At 38.4% G+C, this 26,916-nt stretch overlaps 2 protein-coding genes across 12 annotated transcripts; one reads left to right on the forward strand and one right to left on the reverse strand.

Moving 5' to 3' along the window:
* Positions 1-456: 456 nt before the first annotated feature.
* LOC103710976 lies at positions 457-17,634 on the reverse strand. 11 transcript variants are annotated; one of them, XM_008796921.4, is made up of 10 exons: positions 16,694-17,627; positions 12,053-13,198; positions 6,364-7,500; positions 6,107-6,148; positions 2,376-2,452; positions 1,814-1,898; positions 1,660-1,743; positions 1,439-1,540; positions 1,270-1,368; positions 457-946 (listed from the first exon to the last, which is right to left on the reverse strand). In XM_008796921.4, the coding sequence occupies exons 1-10, from the start codon at positions 17,423-17,425 to the stop codon at positions 836-838; spliced, it is 3,615 nt and encodes a 1,204-aa protein (XP_008795143.1). In that variant the 5' UTR covers positions 17,426-17,627; the 3' UTR covers positions 457-835. The 11 variants fall into 11 exon arrangements, 8 of the variants coding, with proteins under 8 accessions (XP_008795143.1, XP_008795142.1, XP_008795146.1 ...); XM_008796920.4 differs by having other exon boundaries at positions 12,053-13,201; XM_008796924.3 differs by having other exon boundaries at positions 12,053-13,170; positions 16,694-17,177.
* A 5,069-nt stretch (positions 17,635-22,703) lies between these two features.
* LOC103710975 (putative pentatricopeptide repeat-containing protein At3g13770, mitochondrial) lies at positions 22,704-24,791 on the forward strand. Its single transcript, XM_039128576.1, has 3 exons — positions 22,704-23,206; positions 23,280-23,371; positions 23,458-24,791. Exons 1-3 carry the CDS (start codon positions 22,862-22,864, stop codon positions 23,699-23,701), a joined length of 681 nt encoding a protein of 226 aa, XP_038984504.1. The 5' UTR covers positions 22,704-22,861; the 3' UTR covers positions 23,702-24,791.
* Positions 24,792-26,916: the final 2,125 nt, after the last annotated feature.

The following is a 26,916-nucleotide window of genomic DNA, read 5'->3' on the forward strand; positions in this document are numbered from 1 at the left end:
TCGTTACACCAACTATAGTTACCACGGTGAAATAACACCATAGGAAGTGGGTGACAAATCACCACCCACATTTTCTGTAACAAAGACTACATTCTTCTGGAAGTTATTTGCAATGTGGTTCCTATCTGTCAATGGATCAACTTAATACTTCGCATTGCTGTCCTCTCCCATGAAGTTTCCGAATATCTTTATAAACTAAATTAGATTAGCTTAAAACATGCCACTTGATGGTAGGGTTTAATGTAAAATCTGCACGAAGAATTGGTTTCTCAAGGTCTACCTGCCTCATCTGCATGGCCAGTTAAGGACTTTTCAAATATTTCAAGCAGCAACAAATGCCGAAATTCTTATCATCATATGATAACCTTAACATCAACAAAATAATATTCAGCGACCCCGATTCGTTTCCTTCCAGCAAGCTACCTAACCATTGCGCTCATGTAAAATTCAGCAATATGACAAAATTAAAAAATTCAACAAATTATATATACAGATGTTTCCTGTTTCTCTTACAAAATTTTCTTACAAGGTGCGAGACATTTGCACTCATATAAATGAGGGTAATTTCTTTTACAAGTGATTTTCTTTAGAACAGAATGCAGATAACTATAACCTGTATCCGGTGAATGTTCCTATAAATGCTTCATGCTTCATGTTTCATAACAATCTTCCCTTGAAAGGCTTTCATGAAATATCAGATTATCTACTATTAGCACCTTCACAAGCTCTTTGTAGCAAATTCTGCACTTTGTAAAAAACCTGGCAGAATTTTGTGGCTATCAAAGTACAACTTGTCATCAAAGGGACTAAGATCTTAAATGAAATATATGGACACTCATGTAAGGCGTGCTTTCAATTTCTTTAAGAAGTCCAACGTCTCTGCATAGGATGGATCAATACGGCTAACTGGCTTGCATGAGTTTATATGATCAGTGGCATCCAGTACCTATGCCAATGTATCACATGAAAAAGCAATAAAAGTGATATTAGATTATACACGTTTGTGCTTAGCAATAAAATCTGTATCATACTTCACAGAAGAACATTCAACGGAATCAAATAAATACTTCAAAAACAGATTTTACATATCAAACGGGATTCTAGTTCTCAGAATGATGTAGCAAGTGGATGTGAAGGCAAAAATTCGTGTGCAAGTGAGAAACTTAACTAGAATTCCAACGGACACAACAAAAGCCCACATAATTGAACTTATGTATATCAAAATTCATAGCCAAGATTTTATTTTCGGAAAAGCCATGTTTTTCTTACCACAAGTTCGCCAAAGCCAGGATATGCAGATTCAATTGGTACAATCTCCATGCGAAAGGCCCAGCCACCATAACCTTCAACAATTGGGGTAACCTGGGTCTGTAACAGCGTATTGGCATAAATTATCTGAAAACATCTGATAATGCAGTATGAAGGAATATTTCTTTACCTCACTGAAACTGAGAACCTCAAGAAGTCCTTTTTTTTGGAGATGGCGAAGAAGGTCATTCAGTTCTACCAATCTCGGGGAGCCACTTCTTAGTTCCCCAATCTACAAGAAAGCATAAATACGAATAACGTTATCAACTTCTGAAATTAGAATTTCAAATGCTGCAAGTTCAGTGGCTCATAGCAACTCCTTATCCAGGTTTAGGATTTTAGGATACTGACTGATGGTGCTGGACGGAGAACCAGGCCCATACGCCAAGGCATATCAGCAAGCTTGCTACCAAAATGTGGACAGCTATAGAACACCTGTTTTAAGGATTACATTAGTATTTAACAAAGAATGACTATGAATATCTTTGGTGAGGGAGATCCATACTACTCCAATCGTATTGTTCATAAACTTGTCCAGATTATTTATCTTTGCCTGAAATAACATCTGCTTAACAACCAGTCCACCCATGCTGCAGAAATGAAGCAATAAAGAAGTAAGACAATGTTTCCACAGTTTTTTTATGTACATATGTTTGTACTTACATACGTAGGCATGTATGTACCATGTATATCAGCAGAAGAACAGAATCAAGATCATTTTATGTAGTATTCCTTCTAATGTATTCACATATAGATATCTTTCTTTAACTTCAAAAATGCCTTTAACCTCCTGGAAGAATGAAAACTTGTGCCACTTGGAAATTACCCAGGCAAATAGGCATAAGACTTCTATAGTAGGTGGTTAATTGGTTATATGTATAACATATATCCATATAACATATAACCCAAGCATCCTAGACCTATTTTAAGACCTCATAAAAAATTTTGTACACATATTCATTGCATCATGTAAATAGACTTTCATTGTATATTTGAATTATGTGAAGCAACCAAATGGATGCAAACGATTTACCATAAGATTAGAAACTGAAGCTCTGATTACATACCTATGAGTCACAAATACAACAGGTCGATTCCCAATTCCCGCACCAATTAGCTTTCTTAGCAGCATTGAACTGACCTCCTACACAAATGGATGTAAAATTTAACCATAAAAAGTTATATGTCAAATTGTTGACAAGTGATAAGTTAGAGAATTTGTATTTCCAGCATGTTCTTTTAATACAAATTTCATTAATCTCTTTAATGAGTTTCAACATGGACTGAACATGGGTCTATGAAAACTGCCCGTACTTTGTCGAGTCATAAGATGTGAATCCTTTATATTGTTTACCTTTGGTTTGATTATCTAAGCCATAATGTCTTCCCCTCCAAAACTTGCTCCTCAAGCTTCACAATTTCAAAGCTCAAGATTACCATATTAACTTTTGAGACTTTCACAGTCAGAAAACTATATTACATGATTATCCATCAGATAGGACAAGTTTCCCATGTTTTCATTTCAAATTGTCATTGTCAGACTTACAATATTCCAGACTACGTTCATTAACTAATTCATTAGAACATCACCATGGACAAGGCCAAAAATAGTACGGAGGATTGATTCAAAATGAGGAGAGTCCATTCTTTGCCCTTGAAGCATCTTTTTTTCAACACCTGTGAAGCATCTGAGAGGGGTTTCTTCTCCATTTTAGAAAAAGTAACCCAGAGGGTTAAACCAAGCTGTAGAGTCCTTTCTAACCTATAAGCCTTCTACATTTTGGACAGCTATCATTCTGTGATTTAAGAGTTCATAATTTCTAGATACTGTCAACCATACCTGCTAAAACATATCTGAAAGAGGATTTAAGATTTACTTTTTTGCCTCCTTTTCTTATGAAATCAGAATTGAAGCTTTTTATTGTATGAATCTTCTTGCGAACGCTGAAGCTCTCATACTTTCTCGTCAAATCATAAGCCCCTGAATACCACTTCAATATGTTTTTCTCACTTTTGTCATGGCTTTATCACCCTTGATTTTTAAGTATTTCATGCTCTGATCCATGGTCATGATCATCACCTCTCATGTAATTAATCTTTCTTCACCTGAGTCAGTACTTCTAGAGTTTCTAAGGTCCTGTTTTCTCATTATGGACACTAGCTCTAAGGCACAACTTATTCAGATTTTTAAGCCTTTCTGGTGTACAGGTAATTTGAGGATGGGCTTTGGCGCAACTGTTAGGTAGCTCCATTATGACTTGGAGGTCATGGATTCGAAATATGGAAACAGCCTCTCCGCATGCAAAGTTAAGGCTGTGTATATCTAACCCTCCCCTGACCCTGCAATGGCAGGAGTCTAGTGCATCGGACTGCTCTTTTTCTCTTGTGTACAGATAGCTCCCAAGTTTTACATATCAACTAGTATACAAAACTATGCTAGGGTAATTTAGGTTTCACATTAAATCTGAGAAAGAGATGGGAAAAGAGCAGGTAGGACTTTATATCAAATTTCCAATGGAGAGGAAGGAGAATTACATGGAACAGACTTGCTTATCCAATAGTTCAGATCATAAGCTTGCAGCAGATCATGCTGAAAGCATCATGATTAAGAAATGTGATTCATGCGGTCCCCTGATATGGATACAGTTCCCAGATTATTGAAATTTCTTAAACGAATATCTAAATTGTAGGGAAAGACAAGACAGTTGATAGATCCAGAATATGATACACTGATCAACATGGCCACATACAAGTGATGTAAATACAATTATGGTGACTCATATTATCAAGATTAATGCCTGACCATATCGTATACTTTTCAAAATATTACTATGAATGATATCAAATATCTTAAATGAAATTAACAAAAATAAATAGGTTGCACATATCTAGGATGGTTGAACAGTAAAAAATAAATAGCTGTCGACAGTTGGTATAAACAAGAAAATCAAGCAATCCTGAATGTAGATGCTAATCAACATGGCAACATACATGAAAGTGATGTAAATGCAACTGTGATGGCTCATATTGTCAATATAAATTAGTCATTATATTGCATGTTTTTAAAATGCTATCACCCATGATATTAAAATATCTCGAATTAAATTAACAAAACATATTTTCTCTTCTTGAAATAGCTTGGACATATTTAGGATGGTTTAATTGTAATAAACAATCAGCAAATCACTTAAAAATAGACTTGCCTAGATCAATTCCTAGAAGATTTGTAATTTCATTTCAATGCTTCTTTTTAAGAAAATATAATAGTTAATGTTCAAGCAACTATCAGCATCAGTTAACCAATTTACAAAAAGTATAAATCAACTGTCATAAAATTTTCAAATAATTTAAACAAGATATTTTACCATTCTACAAAAGATAAATTAGTCTTCAAAGAAAACATGATAAGCTAAAACCTTTAATTATGTCTATGATTATCATTAGGCAGGTGGGATTTGATGGATGAGATTAACGGGCCAAACTTCCTTCACATTTTTTTTATTTCGATCAATGGCACTCACAGAGGTCGTTTCAGATTCTCTTGAGCTCCATTTGGTAGCTAAGAAATGAAAGTAGAGTAAGTCAACAAGAGAAAAGAAAAGAAAAGAAAGAAAATTAAGAACTTTCTCTTGTCTAGGTCAACTGAGAGATTGCTAAGAGAAATTAGAGAGAGTAGTTAGGATAGAGGTTACTCATTGTGATCCACTAGGCTTTTCTTCTTGCTCTCAAAATCAGCACCACTTTAACGCCATTTTGGAGAAAGTTTTAGTCCTTAGTTCTCCTTCAATCTCCTTGAATTCCTTCTTCATCAAACAGAGTACAAGATTCACCACTAACAAATTATTTCATATCACTTTCTCAGCAACTAAATAGAACCTTAGGATTTTTGCAGCAAAAAAATTCTCCCCTATCTTCTTTCTCTAGCATCAAGATCTCAAAGCATGATATGATGACGAAGGCAACAACAATAAACAACTGGAGAGGATACCAATGAATCATATATAGCACATTACAATTAAAAATAAAATACTGTTAAAGGCTCAAAACATCTAACATTCATGTGCAAAGCTATGGGAAACGCTACCAAAATATCTCAATTTTTTATTCAAGAACCAAGGATGGTATACCAAAATGCCCAATGTTCAGTTGTTGGATGATAGATGGTTGTATTTGCAAGAACTGTAACTAACTTTAGCCGCATGCTCAAGAAATTAACATAGATGTAAACAAATATTGTTCGTGAGATTTTAGGTCATTGAAAAAACACTCTTGCTCCCCCCCCCCCCCCCCCCCCCCCCCTTCTTCTCCCTTCTTTCTTTTCCAATGTGAAAAGAGCCACATTAGCAAATCATGCCACTAGTCATGTGTTAAATAACTATGCATACCTTTAATCATCAATTCTTAGGAGACAAAAGAGGCAGTTCCTCTTTTAACAAGCATGCTGCTCCCCATCATCTCTTTTCACATGACATTTCTCTGCCAATTTTGGTAAGAAAATAGCCAATACTCCTTTTTTACTATATTTACCAGACAATACTTTTCCACCAAAATGAGAGAACTTTCAGTTTCCAGCCTATAACAAGATGTTGCACAGGTATTCATTGAACAGAAGCTTTTCAACATCTCAGATCGATCTAACACTATAACAAGAAGAGTAGCTAGTGCCATCAGGCTACAATAACATTTTTTCAATAATGTCTTAAATCTTAACTCTGCTTACACAGCATATGGAGTTATGCCACAAAAGGCACATCTATAATTATAAAATCTTTAGAGGAAGTACTGAAAAAGCACAAACCTGAAGAGGCAAGCTAGCTCCCGACCATTGAGTAAGATTTGTCTGCACCAAACGTTCAATTAGAAGGTAGATGTTCATCAGAAGGTCCAAAATGTAGTGGACCTTTGAAAATAAAAACTGCTATTGCTGTGACTACAATGGGCAAGGACTGTGATCTTTTTTTGTGTATTGTTTTCAAAAACAAGTCTGAGATGGTTCAGGAAACATGTCTCTGAGAAAACAAAAGGCATAAAATGACATGTTGTCGCAGCACAAACCTTGTATCTAACAGTAAATAAGCGAGCATCAGGAAAATCAGCAGCAAGCCATTCTCTTGGCCAGCATGTACCCTGTTTCCCAGCTTCTTGATCTATGTTCTCTACCAGGCCAGATTTACTGGTTGTTGAGGACTTGTTATCTGCTATGCGCCACGACTTGAAAGGCCCACCACGTAGGCCATGGACAAAGACAACATCCAGTAAAGGAACTGCTGACTTGGATACTACTTCCGAGCCATCTGAAGAGCTGGAAGTGCTATCAATCTCATGTTCAATACATTTACCACCATTAGAAGGCGAAGCAGATGGATCTTGTGAATTTCCCAAATGGCTCTTGTCAGGACATTTCCAGTATGGCAATTCAGGATTTAGCAAGAATATCATATCTTCAAATTGAGGGCACTTTGTCTTTTGGTTCCCTCCATCCATTTCAGGATGCTTATGACTTCCTGCCTCTAAATCTTCTTCTTCTGAACAAAATACATTTAAGAGAGTTGCCCTGGCATAACTTTGAATTTTAAGGTCACTGCAACAAGGGATGTTCCCGCTGGCACAATCCTCAAGCCATTTACACCATATTTCATCTGCTAAAATAGCTTTCTTAATGTTTGGTAGAAGAGACAGAATTGTAAGCAGCCGAGCAGCATGCCTCCGAATATGTGCTGTAGGAGGAACTCTTATGCTAGAATGATCATCAGGGTCTGTAGCAGATGAATCACCAGAAACAGTTGAATTCCGATCTTGAGACTCTAGAAGCCTTGATGCATCGTATGTCTCGTTAGCAGCAAGCTTTTCATAATCATCATCCAAAAGGAAGCGTCTGAGCAAGCAAAGCACTCCAAATTTAGCTATCGTACTTTGGCATGTAGCATCTTCTGAACAAAGCTCTGTCAGTGCTTTTATACCCTTAAGTGTAGCAAATGCTGAATCGGCAGCATCAAACTTGGGCAAATTATTCTTCTTCATGTTTTTAAATAATGCAGCAAAAGGTTCAGTAGAGAGAAAATCAGCAAGAGGAAATTCATCAAAGGAATCAGGCTCAGATTTCAACTGAACCCCAGCTAGTTTTATAACAGCAGTGGCTAACTGATTGGCAACTTGTGCCGCTGACTGAGCATTGGACTGATCAATTTGAGTCTGCAGAGAATAATCACTTCAATCAGAAGCATTGGAGCATAAATTTTATAAGACAGATTTTCTAACAAAAATTAAATGGTCATGTAGGGCAAATGATATAACAATTCTATGTCTATAGATTTCAGGAACTCAGTATATAAGTACCAAAGACAAATTCAAGTTTGAGCCTAAAAGTTGATAAAACTTTTTAATTGATACACTGGACCAATTGTTAAGGCAACTCCATTGCCTACTCAATTCGTATTTAACTTGGGTTACCATTATAGAATTAATCCTCAGACAAGGTTTGAAATGATTCATTCATAGATATATGCCAAGTACATCCAGAAATATCAAGTATAAATGAGTGTACATGTGTGTATGATAAAAAAGGAAACCACATGAGAATTTTAAGAAGATATTAAGATCATAAACATCTTGGTAGTTAGACAAGACACATGATTTTACTAATACTTTAAAAAAATGATCGGTAATGTCAAATAGCTTCCCATCATATCACAATTTAACAAAGAAGGTATTTTTGAGCTCTATCAAATTTTTATGTATAGCTCAAAAATAATTCTAGAATATCCTAATATATATCATAGTCAATAAGGTAGGCTATCACTTTTTTTTTCTTCCAAAGTTAATCTTAACTCCAGAACGAGAATAAGACACTCAATCCTGACCTGCTACACTATTATAATATGGCGCCAATTTGTGGTTACACTTGCTCCTGAAGAAGCTAGGGTTTATGACAAACTATGGCTTAAACTTCCAAAAACATTCATCCCTCCGATTGAATGTACGAGGTGTTTCTTTTCTTTCGAACACCATCTTGTGGCATAAGAAGTGGCACTTTTGACTAGACCATACCAACAGTAATTCCACCTAGACAAATTCATAGCAACAAGTACCCATGGATGCATCTCTCATCATGGATGCTATCATTGACAACTTCCTCATGTAGAGAAAAAAATGTTGGCAACTCTGGATCCTTAGAAGCAGTGATTGTTGAATCAACCTGAATCGTCCTAGAACAGCACAATACAAGCCCATACCGTACCGTATTGGTCGCCGGCTGGTACGATCTTCGGTATTGGTTCAATGAACCTTGCATAGAAATAATAGTAAAAGTTTGTGTATAGAATTATATCTTCATTTATATCCCCACTTTCAATCTTTGGATCTTGTTTAACTATCTATTTGAATAAGCTGTCCTCATAGGTCAACAAAAAATCCTTTTCCCCAATTTGCCTAAAAGCGAGGTTAAATACTGAGTGTCAAGACAGGGACCATTCCAAGCGTCGAAATGGGGTGAGTTAAAAAATGGACCATAATGGGACCAGAAATTCACCATTTCAAATATCGGTACATGGGGTGTTTCGTTCAATAGGAAAAAATAGGATGGCCCCATCGCACAATATTTCAAACCTTGCCTAAAAACATATTTATTAGTGAAAACAATGTTTGACAACCTCTCTCTCTCTCTCTCCTCTCTCTCTCTCTCTGTGTGTGTGTGAGAGAGCAATATGGTGGTAATTTTTCACCACCCTAGATTGAACCCAGAACCTCTCAAGCAATGTTGTGCATTTCACAAATAGACAACACCACACTAGACTCAAAGAAACTATCATCCACCAGAAAGAAACCAAACAGTTAGAAGTTATCAGCATAAATATGACATCCCATCATGAAGATGGCATGTACGTTAATCCTTAAATTGTCCAGAAGTTATTTCATGGTGCTACCTCCATTGTCAATATAGTTGCATATGCAATTATGTCACATGATGGACCATATTAATGTATTTGTATGGCACTAATTTTCATTTTTGGGCTAGATGCTTGCAGGCTTTTATAAATTGCATTGCACTTTGCTCCATGATAGCAATGATGAGACTTCCATTCGCTTTCATGATCAAAAATATTCATCAAAAGAATATAGCAAACAAACACAGGGGCCAATCAATAGCTTTTATACCAAATTTAAGCAGGTATCCAAAGAAAAGTCTTCTATTAATAGCTAGACATAAACTACTATTGAATAACCAATCAACCCCAAAAGCTTAAACTAATAGGAAAAAGATCAACAATGTATATCATGCTTAACAACCGTTGGACAAGTGCCAATTCTTTTTTTCTGAAAAAAGCCATTACCCAATTATAAATCCTAACAATTTAGGGTCCTAGGAGGGGCAAACTGGGGACAAGCCTAACCTTAGACATTTTTTTTACACAAAGTGGCTGCCCCAAGACTCGAAACTACGTCATTGTGCTTGCTAGCCCAAGCCTTTTACCATTGCACCAAGCAACGGCCCCAAATAGGCTGCCTAATATAAAGATAAGGTATAACTTGAACTGCTTAATTCTTACTAAGACAAATAGTGGCATCTTGATTAAGTTGTTTCACCTAGATGTGGTCATCAAAAAATTGGTGCTCCATAGAATTTTGTAAGCATAGTTCTTAGATATATTCATAATGTCACCCCTTGGCTTTCATTCTATAGATAACTAGGTAGCTTCCTTAATTTTTAATTAGTTAGAGGGTTGGAAGAAGATCTTTTGATCATGAATAGTTAGTTTTTTCTTGCAATCCGCTCTTCTTGGTATTCAAAAAGAGAACATCAAGGTTTAAAATACCAATACCGAGACTCCATTACCAATACTAAAATTGGAATTGCATAGCACTGAGATATGACAGTACCATCGACTCTTGGGACGGTTATGCATCCTGGTACTGTAACAAATTTTTTTTGTATTTTGTATTTTTTATTTTTTAGATTAAACGCATTTTTAGTGAATATTTTTTTTTCTATGTTCCAGTGATTATCAAGACAATCAAGGGGTGTATGGGTTCATGCCAAAAAAAGGGCAGGCCAAAATTTGCCCTACTTCCCTTCTCCTTTCTCCTCTCTCTCTCTCTCTCTCTCAAGTCTCCATTCACAGCATTTACCCAAGCAAAAGAAGACAATGTGTGGCCCTCAAGTCTCTTGCTCTTTTTCCTTTCTCAAATCAAGTGACTCCGCTAGGTCACACTTGGTGTCGGCCGTACCAGCCCTAATACCGGTTAATCTTGACTAGTTTTGGGCTAGGACAAGCAAGATGTCCTAATCCAGTCAAGGAACAATATCCCACACCCCCTAGCAGTCCCATTCTCCTATCAGAACAGTATGGTACCAACAGTACAGTCTTATTTCAACGAGTCCATAATTCTTGGAGTAGATAGTCAACAAAATGTTGCTTGCCTAAAAAACACTAACACATTGAAGGAAAGGGGGAAAACAATAAATAATCATAACTAAAGCAATTCTAGGCCTAATAACTTGGTACAAACTCAAGTGACAACCCACTAAAGGTTATAATGCATTCAACAAACATAACAAAAATATTAATTCTCATTATCAAAAGCATTTACAATGGACATAAATAAAATCTAATAGTTATTTATAAGTTTAAAGCCCTGATATAACATCCCAGATTGAAGGATAACAAAATACTAGAAACAGGAGCTTTATTGTATTCCTGCATCAAATGAAAATTTAGGACCACCTCTAAAATTTCAGCAAAATGAAACTTTAGGGCAAGTAGAATGCTAAACTAGGCCCTCTACATTATCCCAAGGTAACACCATTGCCATGGTGGACACACAATGATGAGCTTTATTACCAACTATTACATTAATCGATCTTCTCCCATCTCCCAACTGGTAACTACTGCAGTTAGTCTAACAAACAAAGGATGATGACTCTATGAGTTATGTGTTACCTTGAGTTGTTTTACGACTTAATACAATGGATCCATGTCTCTCTTTCCACTTCCAAACATGAAAATCATGTATAGCATATAGAAGGTATTAAAATTACTAATAGATGAGTTTAATGGAATCAAATTTCATTCTGCATCAAATCAGATGTGGAGAAACAAAAATTATTTATACAAGTTTCAAGAAGCCAAAATCATTTCCTTCTTTTCCTTAATTTAGTAAAATAAATTGAAATAAACTAAACAACAAAACCATGCCCCTCCCTTTCTTTAGACTTGCAGTAAAGCTGAACAAATTTACTCAGCTTGCACTTGAGCTTGAAGCCTTTTTTAATCCTAAAGTAGCATTAAAAAATCCCCAAACCTACGAGAAAGCCAAGACCAAAACCACTACTGGCCCAATAGTACAGTGCTTTCCCCCCTGACTTTTGACCTTCCTAGCTACCAAGCCCCTCTTCAAACCCTTTCCAGAAGGGCGAAAGGAAAGATTCTTTGAGAATGATATTCAGAGTAAAAAGCCTTAAAGAGAAAGCTTTAGCAATGGTAGGAGTTATTACTTATGGCAGCACCTAATGAGCTTACCAGAACTTTCTCAAGTAACAAGAAGAGTCTGACTTAGACAAGTTCATGATATGAAAAGCCTTTAGATGAAGAATGCCCTACTAATACAAGCCAATGAACTAAGGTACTAGCTAACACATTTGTCTAATATAATACATTGAAAATTTCATATCTATCGACATATCTGTTTATATATGTACATGTATTTCTATATATAAAAGATAAAAGAAATGAGAATAATTTCTAACCTTTACTTTGTCAGTGCTTGCTTTCAAATATGATTTCTTGCTGATTCCAAGAATCTCAGTGAGCAAGAGAGTTAACCATCCTTGAGAAATTGGTATTGTAGCTGGCCCATGGTCTTCAAGGATGCAAGAAAGGATTTTTGTAGCTGAAAGACGTGTAGTGTCGAAGGAAGCTTGACTAAAAACCCAACGAAGAAGAATACCAGACCACTTTTGACTTTCCTCAAGAGATAAGTGCATGTCTGCTGCATAAAGTAATTCCAATATCCTAGCTAATGCTTCTTGCAAATGTTTATATTTTTCCGACTGTTTAGCTATTCCTCTCATGAGATAAAGGCCCTTTTCCATAACCACTTTCTTTGCATCATTACTTCTGTCAATAGAGACAAGAAAAGCTGATAATGCTACTCGAGCCAATGCGACGTCTTCAGCTTCACTAGCGTAAAAAGCTGTAGAAAGAAGACTGGAGCTCCAATTTGGAACAGAAACAGTCAATGGCAAATTCCAATCATCTAAAAGAGCTTGAGCCGCCAAGCTCCCATGCCATTTTACTGTTCTCTCTGGTGCCATTAAAGCAGTCATGATAGCATGCCCATCTCTATCAAGTTCTTGAATATGAGACCGGTTAAGCTCTGATGCCAATGCCCAATTTGCTAGAGCCCATGCAGCAAAAGGTACAGCAACATGTTCTCTCTGCAAATCATCCCAGAGGCCTGGGACAGTGACAGAAGTTAATTTCTCAATTTTTGGTGAACTGCAACTATTATCTTGGAATACCAGATTCTTGCAGATATGCACAAATGATTCTAGGTGACCATAATCAAGCTTTCCCAAGTTCAAGAAGCCGTCTGTTCCTGAAAATCCCAAAACAGTTGTGCCACCAAGAACTTTAATCCCGATTCCGCGCATTCCTCGGTCACCATCATCATCATCTTCATTCCCATGGTGATCATGAAAGTGCATTCCACCTTGCTCAACAACTTCAAGTGCTACTGCAATATCTCTCATATCTGCATTTCCAGGCAACAACGGCTGAAATGATGAATGATCTATCTTATCACAGTTTGAAGTGATTACATCCATAAGGGCAGCAACAAGCATGCTCCTTCCTTTACAAAAATCTGGACCATCCAACGAAGTGTGTTTAAACTGCTGCTTTGACAAGAAAGAAAGTTAATGTAACAGGAAAGGTTCAGAACATCCAATAAAGGGATAAATATTAGACGAATCTCGAAAACTAAATGTCTAGGATACGAATAAATATGCAAACTTAAAAATACTAATTTTGGGGGGCATTTGTAAGAATTCAAACAATAATATGAATTAAAGTTGATAATTAATAATTAGGGGAAAAAACAACTGATCTAGAAAAGGTTATATGAGCATTTTTTGATCTTTTAGGCTAATAATTCTTCGATCCTTGATTCCTCTATTTAGTAGGCAAAGGGTTTAGATTTTGCCCATCAGACTAGTTGATGACTTAAAGTTGACTACAAGTTGTTTGTACGTTATGTGAAGCAATCCTAGCTTATTATGATTATTTATTCAAAAAGATTTTAAACATTATTAATGTTTTCATTGTACTTAATGTATATTATTTATTTTTAAATAGGTAAACAATACTATTCAAATAAGCACCCGCATATATGGTATGTGGTCCCTTAACCACCCGCGTACCACAACCACCTTTTACAAAACAGCACAGATGCATGCTTTACATCACGTGCAGAATCCCACAAGCATGCATAGCAACCACCCATGTAACATCTATATACATTTCCTCCATGTAACAGATAAATCCAGAAGGCATTCGGGAAAGAGAAAAGAAAAAAGCACTGGCTACCAAGGAGAACCAACTAATTCAATTAAAACCAACTAAAACTTGTATCAAAAAAAATAAATAAATAAATCACAAGTCCTAGTCCGTGAGACCTAGAACAGACTATTAAAGCTGGTTCAGCATGTTTGAGAGCACTAAAAAGTTAAACAACAATAATTGAGGGATGTCATTAGATTTTTCCCCCTTTTATAATAAATTTCACAGTATAATCACATGATACATAATAAATTTCACAGTATAATCAAGTAAAGGCAAAGAACACCTTCAATTAGTTTAAACTTTCAACTTTCTGATGTTCTCTTCTTCTTCAATTTTGTGAATCATCACAACTTGCACTCAAACGTCAAATGCAAATGGCAGCTTACGATGTGATAAACTAGCACAACATTTATATGCCAACATTTCGACCCTCAAAAATCAAAATAGATCAAACTGTATTTATCAAGGAAGAAGCTGGGTGGTCCGCTACATTTAGTATATACTTAATACTCACAGCTAGATCATTAAAACATCAGATAAACATCGCGTCAAAAAAAAAAAAGGATCCCACTCAAAGAATACAGGAATGCAAACTGACAAGGTACTCCAATCTCAGTTGAGGCAAAAGTTGCTTTGGCTCGACTGCTTCAGATCCAAGTTATTGTATACATCAATTCTAAATCATACTAACATATAACAAAAGAATAATGGAGCCATTTTCATAATACTTGCAACACAAACAAACAATCAAGACCAACAAAAAAGGGGAAAATCACACAATCAACTTGAGCTTCAGAAAAGCCTGGAATTTATCTAAAACCATTACTCTGCAATGTTGCATGGAAATGAATATGTGAATTGGATTCGGAGACATATCCAAGTGTCTAACTCAGCAAGAGAAAAGAAGGAGATATGGAGATACATAAAAAATAATTATAATTAAATTATATTTCAATATTGTATGAAGAAAATTTCAGAATATACTATTTGTTCAGATCTTTCATTACGTATTTTTCAAACTTCCTAATTTGTTGAGAGATACAATAAAAAATGATATTTTGCAAAGTTATGTCAATATCTACATCCTTGACCAATCTTTGAAAAGAAAAAAATCACTTTCAACATTATTATAGTAGGTGGAACCCATTATTGGAAGAGTCGAATTATCCATCTATCTATAAAAGCTGAAAAAAATCTAAGTATCCAAGTTTCTGACATGCATCCAATTCAGCTATATACATATCTGATACATATTTTTGGAGCCGGACATGAGTGTCCATGTAACACAAACTCTACAGCAAGAACATAAATTAGACTATACTTCTAAAATTTACCTAAAAGAAATAATCATGCATTAACGTCTGAAGTTTATTCACTGGCCAAAATTTGACTGAAATGCTTCAAATAAAAATAATTGTGCGATGAGTAGCATTAAAGATGCAATGTGGCTCAAACCAAAAGTTAACACAACAATTTGTAGGCTAAAACTTTCCAAACAAGACCAACACAAGCCATTTTAGGTTTTATTTGGTCTTTTGAGTTCATCCCTTCGACAGTCCAAAATATTTCAATTGATACATTTCCTTTGGCTGAAACTTCAAACCATGATGATATATTCAAGATATTGTTGACATTGCCATATCAGTAAGATTATCAACCCATTTAATGAGCAAGGTATAGACTTGATATTTTAAAGCATCCAATAGAAGGGGGAAATTCTCTTGGGTCAAATTTTAGTTGAAATCCACATAGAAAATGATCTCTAGGCAATTAGTGCTTTTGGGGCAATTCAGTAAGATCATAGTCAGTTGGACTAGACAAATTTAGCTTAATGAGGTGCTAATATGAAGTCTTAATTAGAATGGATGTGCCATATTAAAGGAAAATCTAGTTAATTTATGAGACTTTTGGGAGGTTCTCTTTGTAAATTATCAAAAATAATCAGTTGGTATAAAATTCATTAAGGAGTATATCATGGCCAGCTACTAGGAGTGTTTTCAGACTTCCACCACTGTTGCCATCATTATGGAATTCTATGTTATCACCATTGCAGAGTGCTATGCTAAGCAATAATTTTTAATAATAAGTCTTATTTCAATAGTATATTGGATTGAGGAAGTGCTACTTATAAGATTATAAGAATGATCTAGGAATCAGTATGTACGTAAACTACATATATATCCCAATTTTGTAAGCCAAAGGACTGCAAGCTTTTGCATAAAGATTCAACAACAATGAATTCCAATAAAGAATTCTCTATAATCTACTTATTTTTTCACATTAATTATCTTTACCATGCCCTTATTGACATAGATTATAGAAAGAGAATTCTTTCTGATGTCTTCCAACAAATAATTAGATAGATACATAAAATGACAAATAGAAAGATTTTTTTCTTAAGAGTAGGTGTTAAAAAGAAAAGTTGCCAAGGGAATGGATCAGCTAGAAAAGTTCCTGCCCGAACAGCTGACAGACCCATGCTTGTAGACAATTAAGCGACAAACTAATTCATATATAATAGATCGCGGGATTTGGAGACAGTGCAGGGTTCAAATCCTGCGTACAGCTAAAAAAAGTCATAGGATAGGGAATTGGCACGTACTGTAGTTTTTCCTGGTTACTCATCCATTTCATATGCAAGGGGCATCGAAAAAGAAATAGAGGAAAAAATAAATGAGAAACCTAAGAAAAATTGGGACTAAGCATCCTTTACAAATGGCAATGCATTATAATCTCCAGGAAATTCCAATACGTTTAAGCATGGCAACGAAAAACCAGAATCAAATTCCCTCCTTTTTCGACACACCTCGAGACAGAGGACTTACCTTCTTCGGCCTCTTGGGCTGGAAGGAGAAAATGAACTTGAGGAGTTTCGGGATTGCATGGGGCCGCCCGAGCACGGACTGGCATACATTAGGGTCCGCGATTAGGTGCGCGAGCGCCCTCGCGGCCTCAGCCTGGATACCACTATGATCCCCTCCGTTCCCGGACGATGCCACACTCTCAAGCAACCAGTCCACGACGGCCCCGCTGCCCGCCCCCACGATGGCCGACCGGCGGACCCCGTTCGCGGCCGAGATGTCTGCGAGAAGCGCCGCCACCCGTAGCTCGAACCCGGACCGGACCTCCTGATTGGCCGTCGACAGCACGGAGGCGAGCAAGTTCCAGAGGACGGCGGCGGCGGCGAAGGTCTGCTTCATTTGGTCCAGGACCCTCTGCACGGAGCCCTTGGATCGTTCTAGGGTTTCCTCGAGGTCTGCGTAGATTCGCTCCGATCGGGACCGGCGGCGATCGTCGGAGGAGGGGTAGGAGAGATAGGCGACGAGGGCAAGGGAGGAGACTAGGGTTCCAGTGAGGGCGTAAAAGGGTAGGGAGCGGCGGGGTGAGTAGGGAAGGGGGAAGAGAGGGGAAGAAGGGAGCGGTTTCTCGAGGAGAGAAGGAGGGGAGGAGGAATCTTTGAGGTGGCGTTGTGAGGGCTCGCCGGAGGTTTGGGAGGAGAAACGCCGCCGTGGGGAGCGGGGAAGGCGGCGGAATGGCCGGGACAAGAGGCGGAGCATCCCGGCCTTGGGGTTCTTCGATTCTGGTTTGCGTTTGCAGGGAAGAAGGTGGTCTTCCGCTGGAGTTATGCCGGTTACCTATACAGGCGAGGAGATTAGGATGCCGCCAGGCATCGAATTGGGCTTACCGGAATTTATTATTAGGCAGGAGGACGAATAGGCGGCAAAGGAGGGTACGTGGAATATTCGATGGTCCGAAGCTAGGGGAAGCGAGGACCGAACTGTCAACTGTGATGGGGTTAAATCGATGGGTGTGATGGGTCGGGGGGTGGTTCTATATACACCCCCCCTATTGCTCGACACCCCCCAAAAATTAAAAAAAAATTAAATACTCTCTACACCCCCCCCCCCATTTGCTAAGGACACCCCTAAAAAATTAAAAATTCCTAAATTACCCCCCACCCTCCCCACCCCCTCACCTAAATTGCTCTCTACACCCCCCAAACCCCCCCCACCCCGCTCTTTCCCTCCAAAACACCTCGCCAATGCCCAAAACCCCCCTGTTCCCTCTTCTCCCTCTCGTCGCCGGCATTCTCCCGATCTCCGACCACCTCGCCGGCTTCTCTCGGAACCGCCTCGCCGGCTTCTCCCGAAATTTTTTTTTCACGGTTCGTGCTCCGTTCGGCACTGGATCGCCGAACAAAAGGCTTCTGTTCGGCTGAACAGTGCCGGACAGAAGCCTTCTGTTCGGCACTGTGCAGCCGAACAGATCTGTTCGGTTGAGGGTTGCCGAACAGAAGGCTTCTGTTCGGCACTGTTCAGCCGAACAGAAGCCTTTTGTTTGGCGATCCAGTGCCGAACGGAGCACGAACCGTGAAAAAAAAAAAATTTCGAAACAAGGTGGAACACGTACCTTTGCGGCCGATTCTTCGTCCCAAATCACTAGTTGCTTGTCCATGCTTCGAATGGGGCTTAAATCTCCTTCAAATATCGCCTAAACGATGTAAATGGATCGAGGGGTTTAAGGGGGGTTTGAGGGGTGTTTTTTTTTTTTCTTTTCAAAACGAAACGGAGGAGGAGGAAGGGGGGTGTATGAGAAAATTTCAAGGGCAATATGGTAATTACACTAAAGGTTAGTTTGGGTATTTTCTTTTTGGTTTTTGAGGGGTGTCCTGAGCAATAGGGGGGGTGTATATAGAACTACCCTGGGTCGGGTCAGGCTTTTGCATTGCCTGATTTAGCCATGTCAATCGGTGCTGCATGTCTCTTGTACCTCAGTACCTGGCCATATGGAGAGGGAAATATGGTAGTTAGGGATGCTAGTTGTCATTAGTTGGGGATGCTAATTATTATAGCCGTATATGCTATATGGATTTATTAGTGCGGGCCGATCCTTTTTCTGATAGTTTAAACTTTTGAGTAGAGGATATCTAGATCAAAAAGAATTTGGTAAGATCAAGTAGGACCTAGGTCATGAGTGAGCCACCTCTCTCTCAAGTAAAAGCCAACTGTGACAAGAAGATTATGAGGTTGGGTAGAAAAAATATGAATTTATTAGCATAGGCTGGTCCTGACTGCTTAAACTTTTGAGCTGTAAGTTTATGGCATAGTTCTACTATGTATAACTATTGTGTATATATACTATCAAGTAGATAAAACTCCTTCATAGATCAATGCATGCAGGGCCGGCCCAAGCCGGTCGCCTAAGGCCTCGAGCCAATGAAAGGCCTCCGGGAGGCAGACCAAAAGGAAGCAAAGGCCCTATATAAAATAGAAACATGAGCTGGCTACGAGTCTTCCCCCTTGATGGAAGGGGAGGTGGAGAGTTTCCTGGCGTGCAGAGGGGCAATTTGGGAAGTTGGGGATAGTAGTTTTGTTTTGGGTGGAGAGAGAGAGAGAGAGAGAGAGAGAGAGAGAGAGATAGATGAGGGATTTGGTTGGCTTGATACACGTCTGAAGCCACTCTCATCTTTCATCCCTTCTCTTTTTTGTTTTGGTCTTGGTTTTCCTTCCCTCATATTACTCCTGATCCAGCTGGGCCATCAGGAAGAAACATAGGGGGATTGGAGATGGACTTCTTGGAGGGTAGAGAAAGAAAAGGAGGGAGGGGGGGTTGAATGGCTGCTGTGCTGTGATATTGCAGTGGCTGCTTGGGTACTCACTTGAAGGGGAGATGGTGGGATGAGACTTTTATTAATTAGATAGAGTGAATTTCTCATAATGCCCCTACTTTCTTTCATAGAGAGGTTTCTTCCTGGACAAATTCTTTCCTTTACCTTGACCATGAAGTGCGATGGGATAACCTTTTCCTACTCTGCTCTTGCTTGACATGGTAAACAATACTGCAAAGCATTATCCTAGTTATTTAATCAATTTTATGGGCCCTTCCTTAAGCATAATTACTTTTTGTGCTTTTATTCAAAAATTATATTAAACTGAAAAAACTTTTTATCTGTCTTTGTTGCATACATGCTTTTTTGTTGAAATAATATACTCGATGGCTATCTATTTTCATATTTTTTTAAGTATTTTATACTTATTAAATTTTTTTATTATTTAAAAAAAGGCCTTATTCACTGAATCCGCCTTAGGCCTCCAAATATATTGGGCCGCCCCTGCTAGCAAGCAAAATACTAGAAACCCAATTCAACACAATTGATAGTAGGGTTAAAAGTTTGGCAAAGTTGGTTTTAGGGTTTGATGTGGGCTAAGGCAGAACTATGGTAGCAAGTGGTGCTTGGGTTGGGCTAGTAGAGCATTGTCTCTCTACCCTCAAATCTTGAATTCGAGACAACTAATTTAGCAATTTAACATGCGAAAACAACGGTATTTCCTACAACATTTTGAAATCAACTTTGGCTTTCTCTCTTATTGCCATGTTGTTTTTAGAGCATCTTCTTTGATATGGAAGATGATAGATATTGTACATATAGGAAATGTTTGGGGCGTTCATTTCATTCATATAAAATCTCAGATCTACTACTGCTGCAATAACAACTTTATGTTTAACTATCTTCCTTATCTTGTACTTGTAGGAGGAAATTTTCATGTGCACAAAAGCAAAACCTTGTATCTTATTTTACATAACCACTCTCTCTAGCTCCCTTCTTTTATCTTCGTATTTGTTTTTAATCTTTGAAATATAGAGTGAGAGGTAGAGTGATAGATGTTCTCCATATGAAAGTGCTTGGTTTAGCATCACATCTTGTGATGACCCGCCCAAATTGGACCCATATTGAATTAAAGTCGGCTGGCCCAACCGACTTCAATATAAAATTCAAAAAAAGAGAGGATAAGAATAGAGAATAACGCGATCCTCCATTCGATTCCTCAGCCGTTGTGATTAGGGTCGCAGAGCTGTGGGCAATGACGACTCTGCAGGGTCAGTGCGAACGGTCGTTGGCCGTTAGGTCGTTGTCTACCGATAGTCGGCCCTATCTTCTCGTTAAGCTGAGTTCATCTCTTCCAAAAATATTTTTAAAAATCCACCGCATCTCCTCTTCTCTAATGGTCGTCATGCCACCATGGCCGAGCGCCACCACCCAAAACCCCCTCTCCCTCTAAAAACCCTCTGTTGCCCTATTTTGCCCTATTTTCGAATGTTGCCACCACTAATCTCACCAGAATCTACCATCGTTTGCCGAAATTTGCCACCTCTGCTACTTGCCGATGAGCTCCCTTCTTTACTCCTCTATTCCTCCCTAAGCCGAAGAGCCCCTAACTCCTGATTTTAACCCCACTTGAGATCTTGGTCCATCTTCAATCGGCATGTTCTCAAACCGCCACCGCCCCCAGCCGTTGGTGTCGTCCTTGGTCGTTGTCGCTGCCGCAATGGCTGTCAGCTCTATAGTACCCGACTACTAGATCCTCAACACCCACCCCCAATCTCTCCTCTTCTTTTCCTTCTCCTCTCTTTTTCTCTTCCTTTGTTTTCTTCTTCTTTTAAATTCTTCCCTCTTCTTCCTATATTTTTTCTTATTTATTAATTTCTTTATCTATCACACCTCGAGTTGATAGCCCAAGCTAAGCATGGGGCGGACAGCCGCACATCCCTAGAGTTTAACCCTACATAACATGCAAGGTTTGCCCTTTTTATGTTATTCCAAACTTAGTGGTAAAAGCAAATAATCTAATACATTTATTTAAAAGAAATAGTCCACAATCATTACTAATAAAATCATGTATAAATCTAATTTATTCGCAAAAAAACTCCTCAAATATCTTCTAAACCCTAAACATCTCACTGCTTGGTCCTAAGCCCCGTCTACTCTGCTACATCTATTAAAAAAAATAGAAAAAAGGTAATGAACTTATGATATGTAGCAAGTTTCCAAAATTTATAGTGGATCAAGTATAAAATAATTTTTTTGAAATATAAACTATTTAAAAATACTAAGATGCATTTAATAACATAATTTTTTATATATGCACAACTCTCGAAGTGATCATTGCGCAATCAAATGATAGGTTCGTGCCAAGGAAGATAAATCCTTCGTCCCTTAATAATGAGATCATACCAAGATTACATAGAGCAATTTCTATTTTACAAAAATGGTAAGCCAACGATGAATGAAGAAAAAAAAATCTATTAACACATCAAGCTGGCAGACAAACTAAAGTTTGGCATAATGTAGATATATTTAGATGTGTAAGTTTATGTTACTTTATATGAGTGATTAAGCTAGTGCACAAAGTGAGATTTGATAGTCTTACCTCAGTCATTTGAACAGCCAAAGATTAGAAAGTTGTTGTGATTACTGTCAAAAGGTAAACATAAAGTTGAAAATGAAAAAAAGGAAGCAGTTCCACTCATCTTGCACGTGCATGTAAAATAAATTTTAAGAATCATAAAGTATGACTATGCGATACTAGTTGCATCATTTTAACAAAACTAGAAAAGGTAACTAATACTTTGCGATGTTAAGGGGGCGGGATGCACAACCTAGCCTGAGCTTGAATTTGAGTCCAAATTTGTTTGGATCCGAATACTTGTATTCAGTATTCTACATTATAGCTCAAGTTCAAGGGACCAACCCGCTCGGAGCTTTAGGCTCTATTTGGAAAGTTTTTGGAGGGCCGAAAAGTACTTTCTGGCCCTCCAAAAATATTTTTTAAATAAAAAAAATTTAATAAAATTTTGAATTGCTGTTTCAGTTTTTTTTTTTTTTTTTTTTAAGCTAAAAATAGTTTTTTTTAAAAAAACAAAAAATCTAATTTTAGCTTTACCAAAAAATCTATTCTTTTAAAAAATACTTCATTTAAAAGCTTCTACTTCCTTCCAAAACACTTCATTCCGCCGCCTCTTCCTCTCCCACCTATTCCCCTTCCTCCTCCTCCTCAATGCCCCCTTCAAAGCCCTCTCCTTCTCCCCCGCCGCCGCCCCAGACGCCCACTGCCTCTTCTCCCTCTTTCTTTCTCCCGATTCTTCACTCTGTAATAATTATCAAATTAAGAAAGAAATTAAATTAAAAGAAGGAATGGAGAAGGGGCAAAGAAATGGGGCTCCCGAACCGACTCCACGACGCCTCCAGCGACTCCATACCGATCCTTCTCGTCGTGGCGGCCGCCGGGTGGGTCTCCTACCTCCGCTCCCTCCTCCTCTGCCTCCTCCACTCCCTCGGCCTCCAACGCCTCCACCCCTCCTCCGCCGCGGCCGACGATCCCCTCTTCTCCGCTGCCGGGTCCGGCCTCGCCGGACTCGTCGTCGTGGCCTCCTCCGGACGCCCCTTCGCCTACGAGGCCTTGCCGTCGGCGGCCACGGAGGGGGAACGAGATGAGCCGGGCTGCGTGGTGTGCCTCTGCGAGCTCGCCGACGGCGACCGGCTTCGGCGGCTGGATTTGGTGAGGGAGTTATTTGATCTAATGCCAGAAAGAGGTGTGGTTTGTTGGAGCTGCATGATTTCGTGCTATGCAGAGTAACAGGTTCATGAAGGCACTGCACCTCTTTAAAGTGATGCAACTGGAGAAGAGTGCAAAGCCCATTGGGTTGGTGGATGAAGGGTGCAGGTACTTTGTGAATATGTCAAAAGTTTATGGGGTTCAGCCTGAGATGAAGCATTATGGTTGCATGGTTGATTTGTCGATTCGAGCAGGGTTGTTGGAAGAGGCAGAAGGGATCGTCAGAAGCATGACAATGAAGCCAGATGTGATGGTATTGGGTGCCTTCTTGGTGCTTGTAGGATTCACATAGAGATCAGAATTGCAGATAAAGTGAGAAGTCAAGTTCTCAAACTAGAGCATCATCAATCTGGTTGCTGTATTCTGCCATCTAATATCTGTGCTGCTGCCAGTAGATGGGATGATGCCTCAAAATATGAGGATTTTATTGAAGCATAGTGACATCAGGACTGAACCAGTCTAGTTCGGTTGAATTAGATGGAGTTGCTTATCAGTTTGTTGCAGGAGATTGTTCCAATCCAGAGGCCAGCATGATATATTCCTGGCTAGATGAAATCGGGAGAAAGCTAAGACATGAAGGATTTTCCCAGTGACTGAAGATGTTCTGTTAGATTTAGGCGATGAAGATAAAGAGACTTGGCTTTTGAGGTACAATGAGAAGCTTGCTTTAGCATTTGCCTTGCTAAGGGCTGTACTTCTGTCAACAATAAGAAGTGTGAAGAACCTACGGTTATGTGGGGACTGCGACTGCCATTTATTTATAAAGCATGTGTCAAAATTACATGCACAACAAATTCTTGTGAGATATCAGATGAAGATCCATTTTCACCATTTCAAGGGTGGCCTTTGTTCATTCAAGGATTATTGGTGATATTAAAGCATTGCTGAAACCCATATTTTCTCACATAGGTTGCAATAAATTTCAAAGATTGTATTTGGTGGTGCCAACTGCTGCTAGATGACTGCATTGTGCTTGAAGTTTAAGATGCTCTTTTAGCCAGCAGAAGGAACCTTACCAAGATGCAATAAATTCAATAGTTTCTGCTGATCTTTCATCAAATAGTTTACTACAGACAGATAATCAGCTTGAACAGGTGAAGGATTTTCCTTGGTACCTCATCTCAAGAAAGCTGTCAGCATCTTTAAGATGTCTTTGAGAGATCTATGGTTCCTGAGAACATGGTGAGCAATGAGGTCTCGAGGAGAGTGTGTCAGTTGCTCATATTTTGAGGGGGAAATGATAATATTCTACCTCATGTTTGGTCACCTTCCGTCCATCGTGGATGTTGATATGGATTAATGGTGGTAAGCCATTCCAGTACAAGTTTTTTTTTTTTTTTTTTTTTTGGTGGCTTGATTACTTCATCTCTTGTTAATAAATATGCAAGTGGCTAAGCAGATTTTTACTGGAGTTGAGAGGGAAGCTTAACTGATGAATAATGCTTCCAGTGTTGATTGCTTTTGGGCTACTGTTTTATGTTATTGCTTTGCTGTTTAAAAGTCAGCAAAAGACAAACTATTCCTAGAAGTTTTTTGAAGCTGCAAAGAGACGATGCATCTCTATCAAAAGCAATAATACAAATCTTGACAAATGCAGAATCTTGACCAAAAGCAGTAATATAAATCTTGACAAGTATCCCTAGGACAACTAGATTTTGAGGCTTGATATTTAGGGCAGTCAGAAGAATGCAATTTCTTGACTTCAGAAAGGCTGCTTTTCTTGTTGCTGAAATATCCATGTGTCAATGTTGAGCATTCCATGTAAATTATGACGCAGAGAAATTAATTTAATATTATATTATATTATAAAAAATTAATTTATATTAATAATTATAATATTTTATATTTTTATTATTATATTATACTATAAATATAATATTATATTACATTATACCATAATACATTGATATATTATATTAAATGGTTTAATATTATATTAAATTAATATGTTATAATATAGAAGGGAAGAGAGGAAGGGAGGAGAAGAAGAGGGGAGAAAAGAAAAGAAAAAAAAAAGAAAAAAAAAGAAGAAAAAAAAAAGGAAAGGAATTTGAGCTTTTTCGAAAAAGCTGTTTTTAAAATATATTTATTTATTCTTTCTTTTCTTTTTTTTTCTTTTTCTTTTTTTTCTTCTCTTCTTCCGTTCTTCTTTCTTCTCCTCCCGCAAATCGGCGATACCAGAAGGGGGCCGGGCCATGGCGGCCGCAGGAGGGGGCCCGAGAGGTAGTCGGGCTGCCGGTGGCGGTGGCTGCGGCTGGCCAGTGGAGAACATCTCTCCTCCCGCGAGGCCGGAAAGGGGCCGAGCCATGGTGGACGCGGGAGGAGGGTGGGCCGTGGTCGGTGACGGCCGCCAGAGGGGGGAGGGGGCGAGGGCATATCTAGCGGCGAGGCCGTGGAAGGGGGCTCAAGAGGGGGCATGGGCATTTCCGGCGGCACGACCGCGGGAGAGGGCTCAGGAGGGGGCGGGCCGCGGCTAGGCCGACTTCTTTTTTTCCCCTCTTCTTTGGTAATGGGAGAGGTAGGAATGGAAGATCAGTAAGGTGGGGGCATTTTCATTTTATAATAAAATATTGAAATATAGCTGGACTGCTTGTTAAACAACTAGTCAACAGGGATTAAACGTTAGAGACCGGTCAAAAAATAGACCGGTCATTAGTTTCCCCTATATTCTAAGCGCTCCATTCTACTACATTCTAAGACTGTAATCCAAAATTTGCAGGCCGCTACACGGAAAACCTACCTCCAAGATACAATGCCCGACTCTAATATTTTTCCTCTAAATCTGCAAACTTAGATAAAGATGAATCAATTTGAACCTTGACAGTCAAAAGAATACAAGAAAAGCACAGATATATATAACAACCCAATGTTTATTATCCAAGTGACATGCCCCTTTGGGAGGACACATCTTTTTTGATAGGCTTAAACAAATCATAATTCCTTATAATTGTTAAGTATAGAAGTGCAATATCCAAGACAAATACCAAAAAAAAAGGAAAAATACGAGTGGCACAAGAAACCGTTAGTTGATTCATTCTAAGCCGTGCTTGCAGATCCCCTAGTTTCCACAAATGCAGCATCCATATAAATCGTTTGCCCACAGAAATAAACGATACCCATCGGTTATGTCTTTTAACCGCATCGCCAAACCTTGATTTATTTTTTTAGAAAATACTACAATATTCCTCACTATTTTCTAAAAAAAATAAAAAAAAGTTAAAAAAGAAGTAAAGAGATAAAAATAAAATAAACTAAAAAAAATAAAAGGCTATATGCACAATATATAGTCATAGGTAGATATCCTTAACCGATGGTTAAACAAAATCAAAAGCAAATGAGAAGATAAAATCTTGATCTCATATAAGATTCTAGATTTGTTCACATTATATAGAGATTCATTAGTTCTTTTAAGGTAGCAAGTGCTCATCCCAGCTTAGCAAGTGCTTTAGAATTTTATCGTGGTTTGTAAGAAGCAACCTGACAATCCCATCAGAAGTGTTCACAACCTCTTTATCACTCCCCCAAAGCTATGGGTTTGTTGGTTCAACCATACTTTGTTGCGAATTAACAGTGTAATATGTAGAGATGGAATTTCTTCCTTTTGAAACTATAATACAAACCCCTAGCTCCAAATCATGCACTAGAAACGTAAC

The sequence above is a fragment of the Phoenix dactylifera genome, chromosome 8 (assembly GCF_009389715.1).
Source record: "Phoenix dactylifera cultivar Barhee BC4 chromosome 8, palm_55x_up_171113_PBpolish2nd_filt_p, whole genome shotgun sequence".
Taxonomy (NCBI): Eukaryota; Viridiplantae; Streptophyta; class Magnoliopsida; order Arecales; family Arecaceae; genus Phoenix; species Phoenix dactylifera.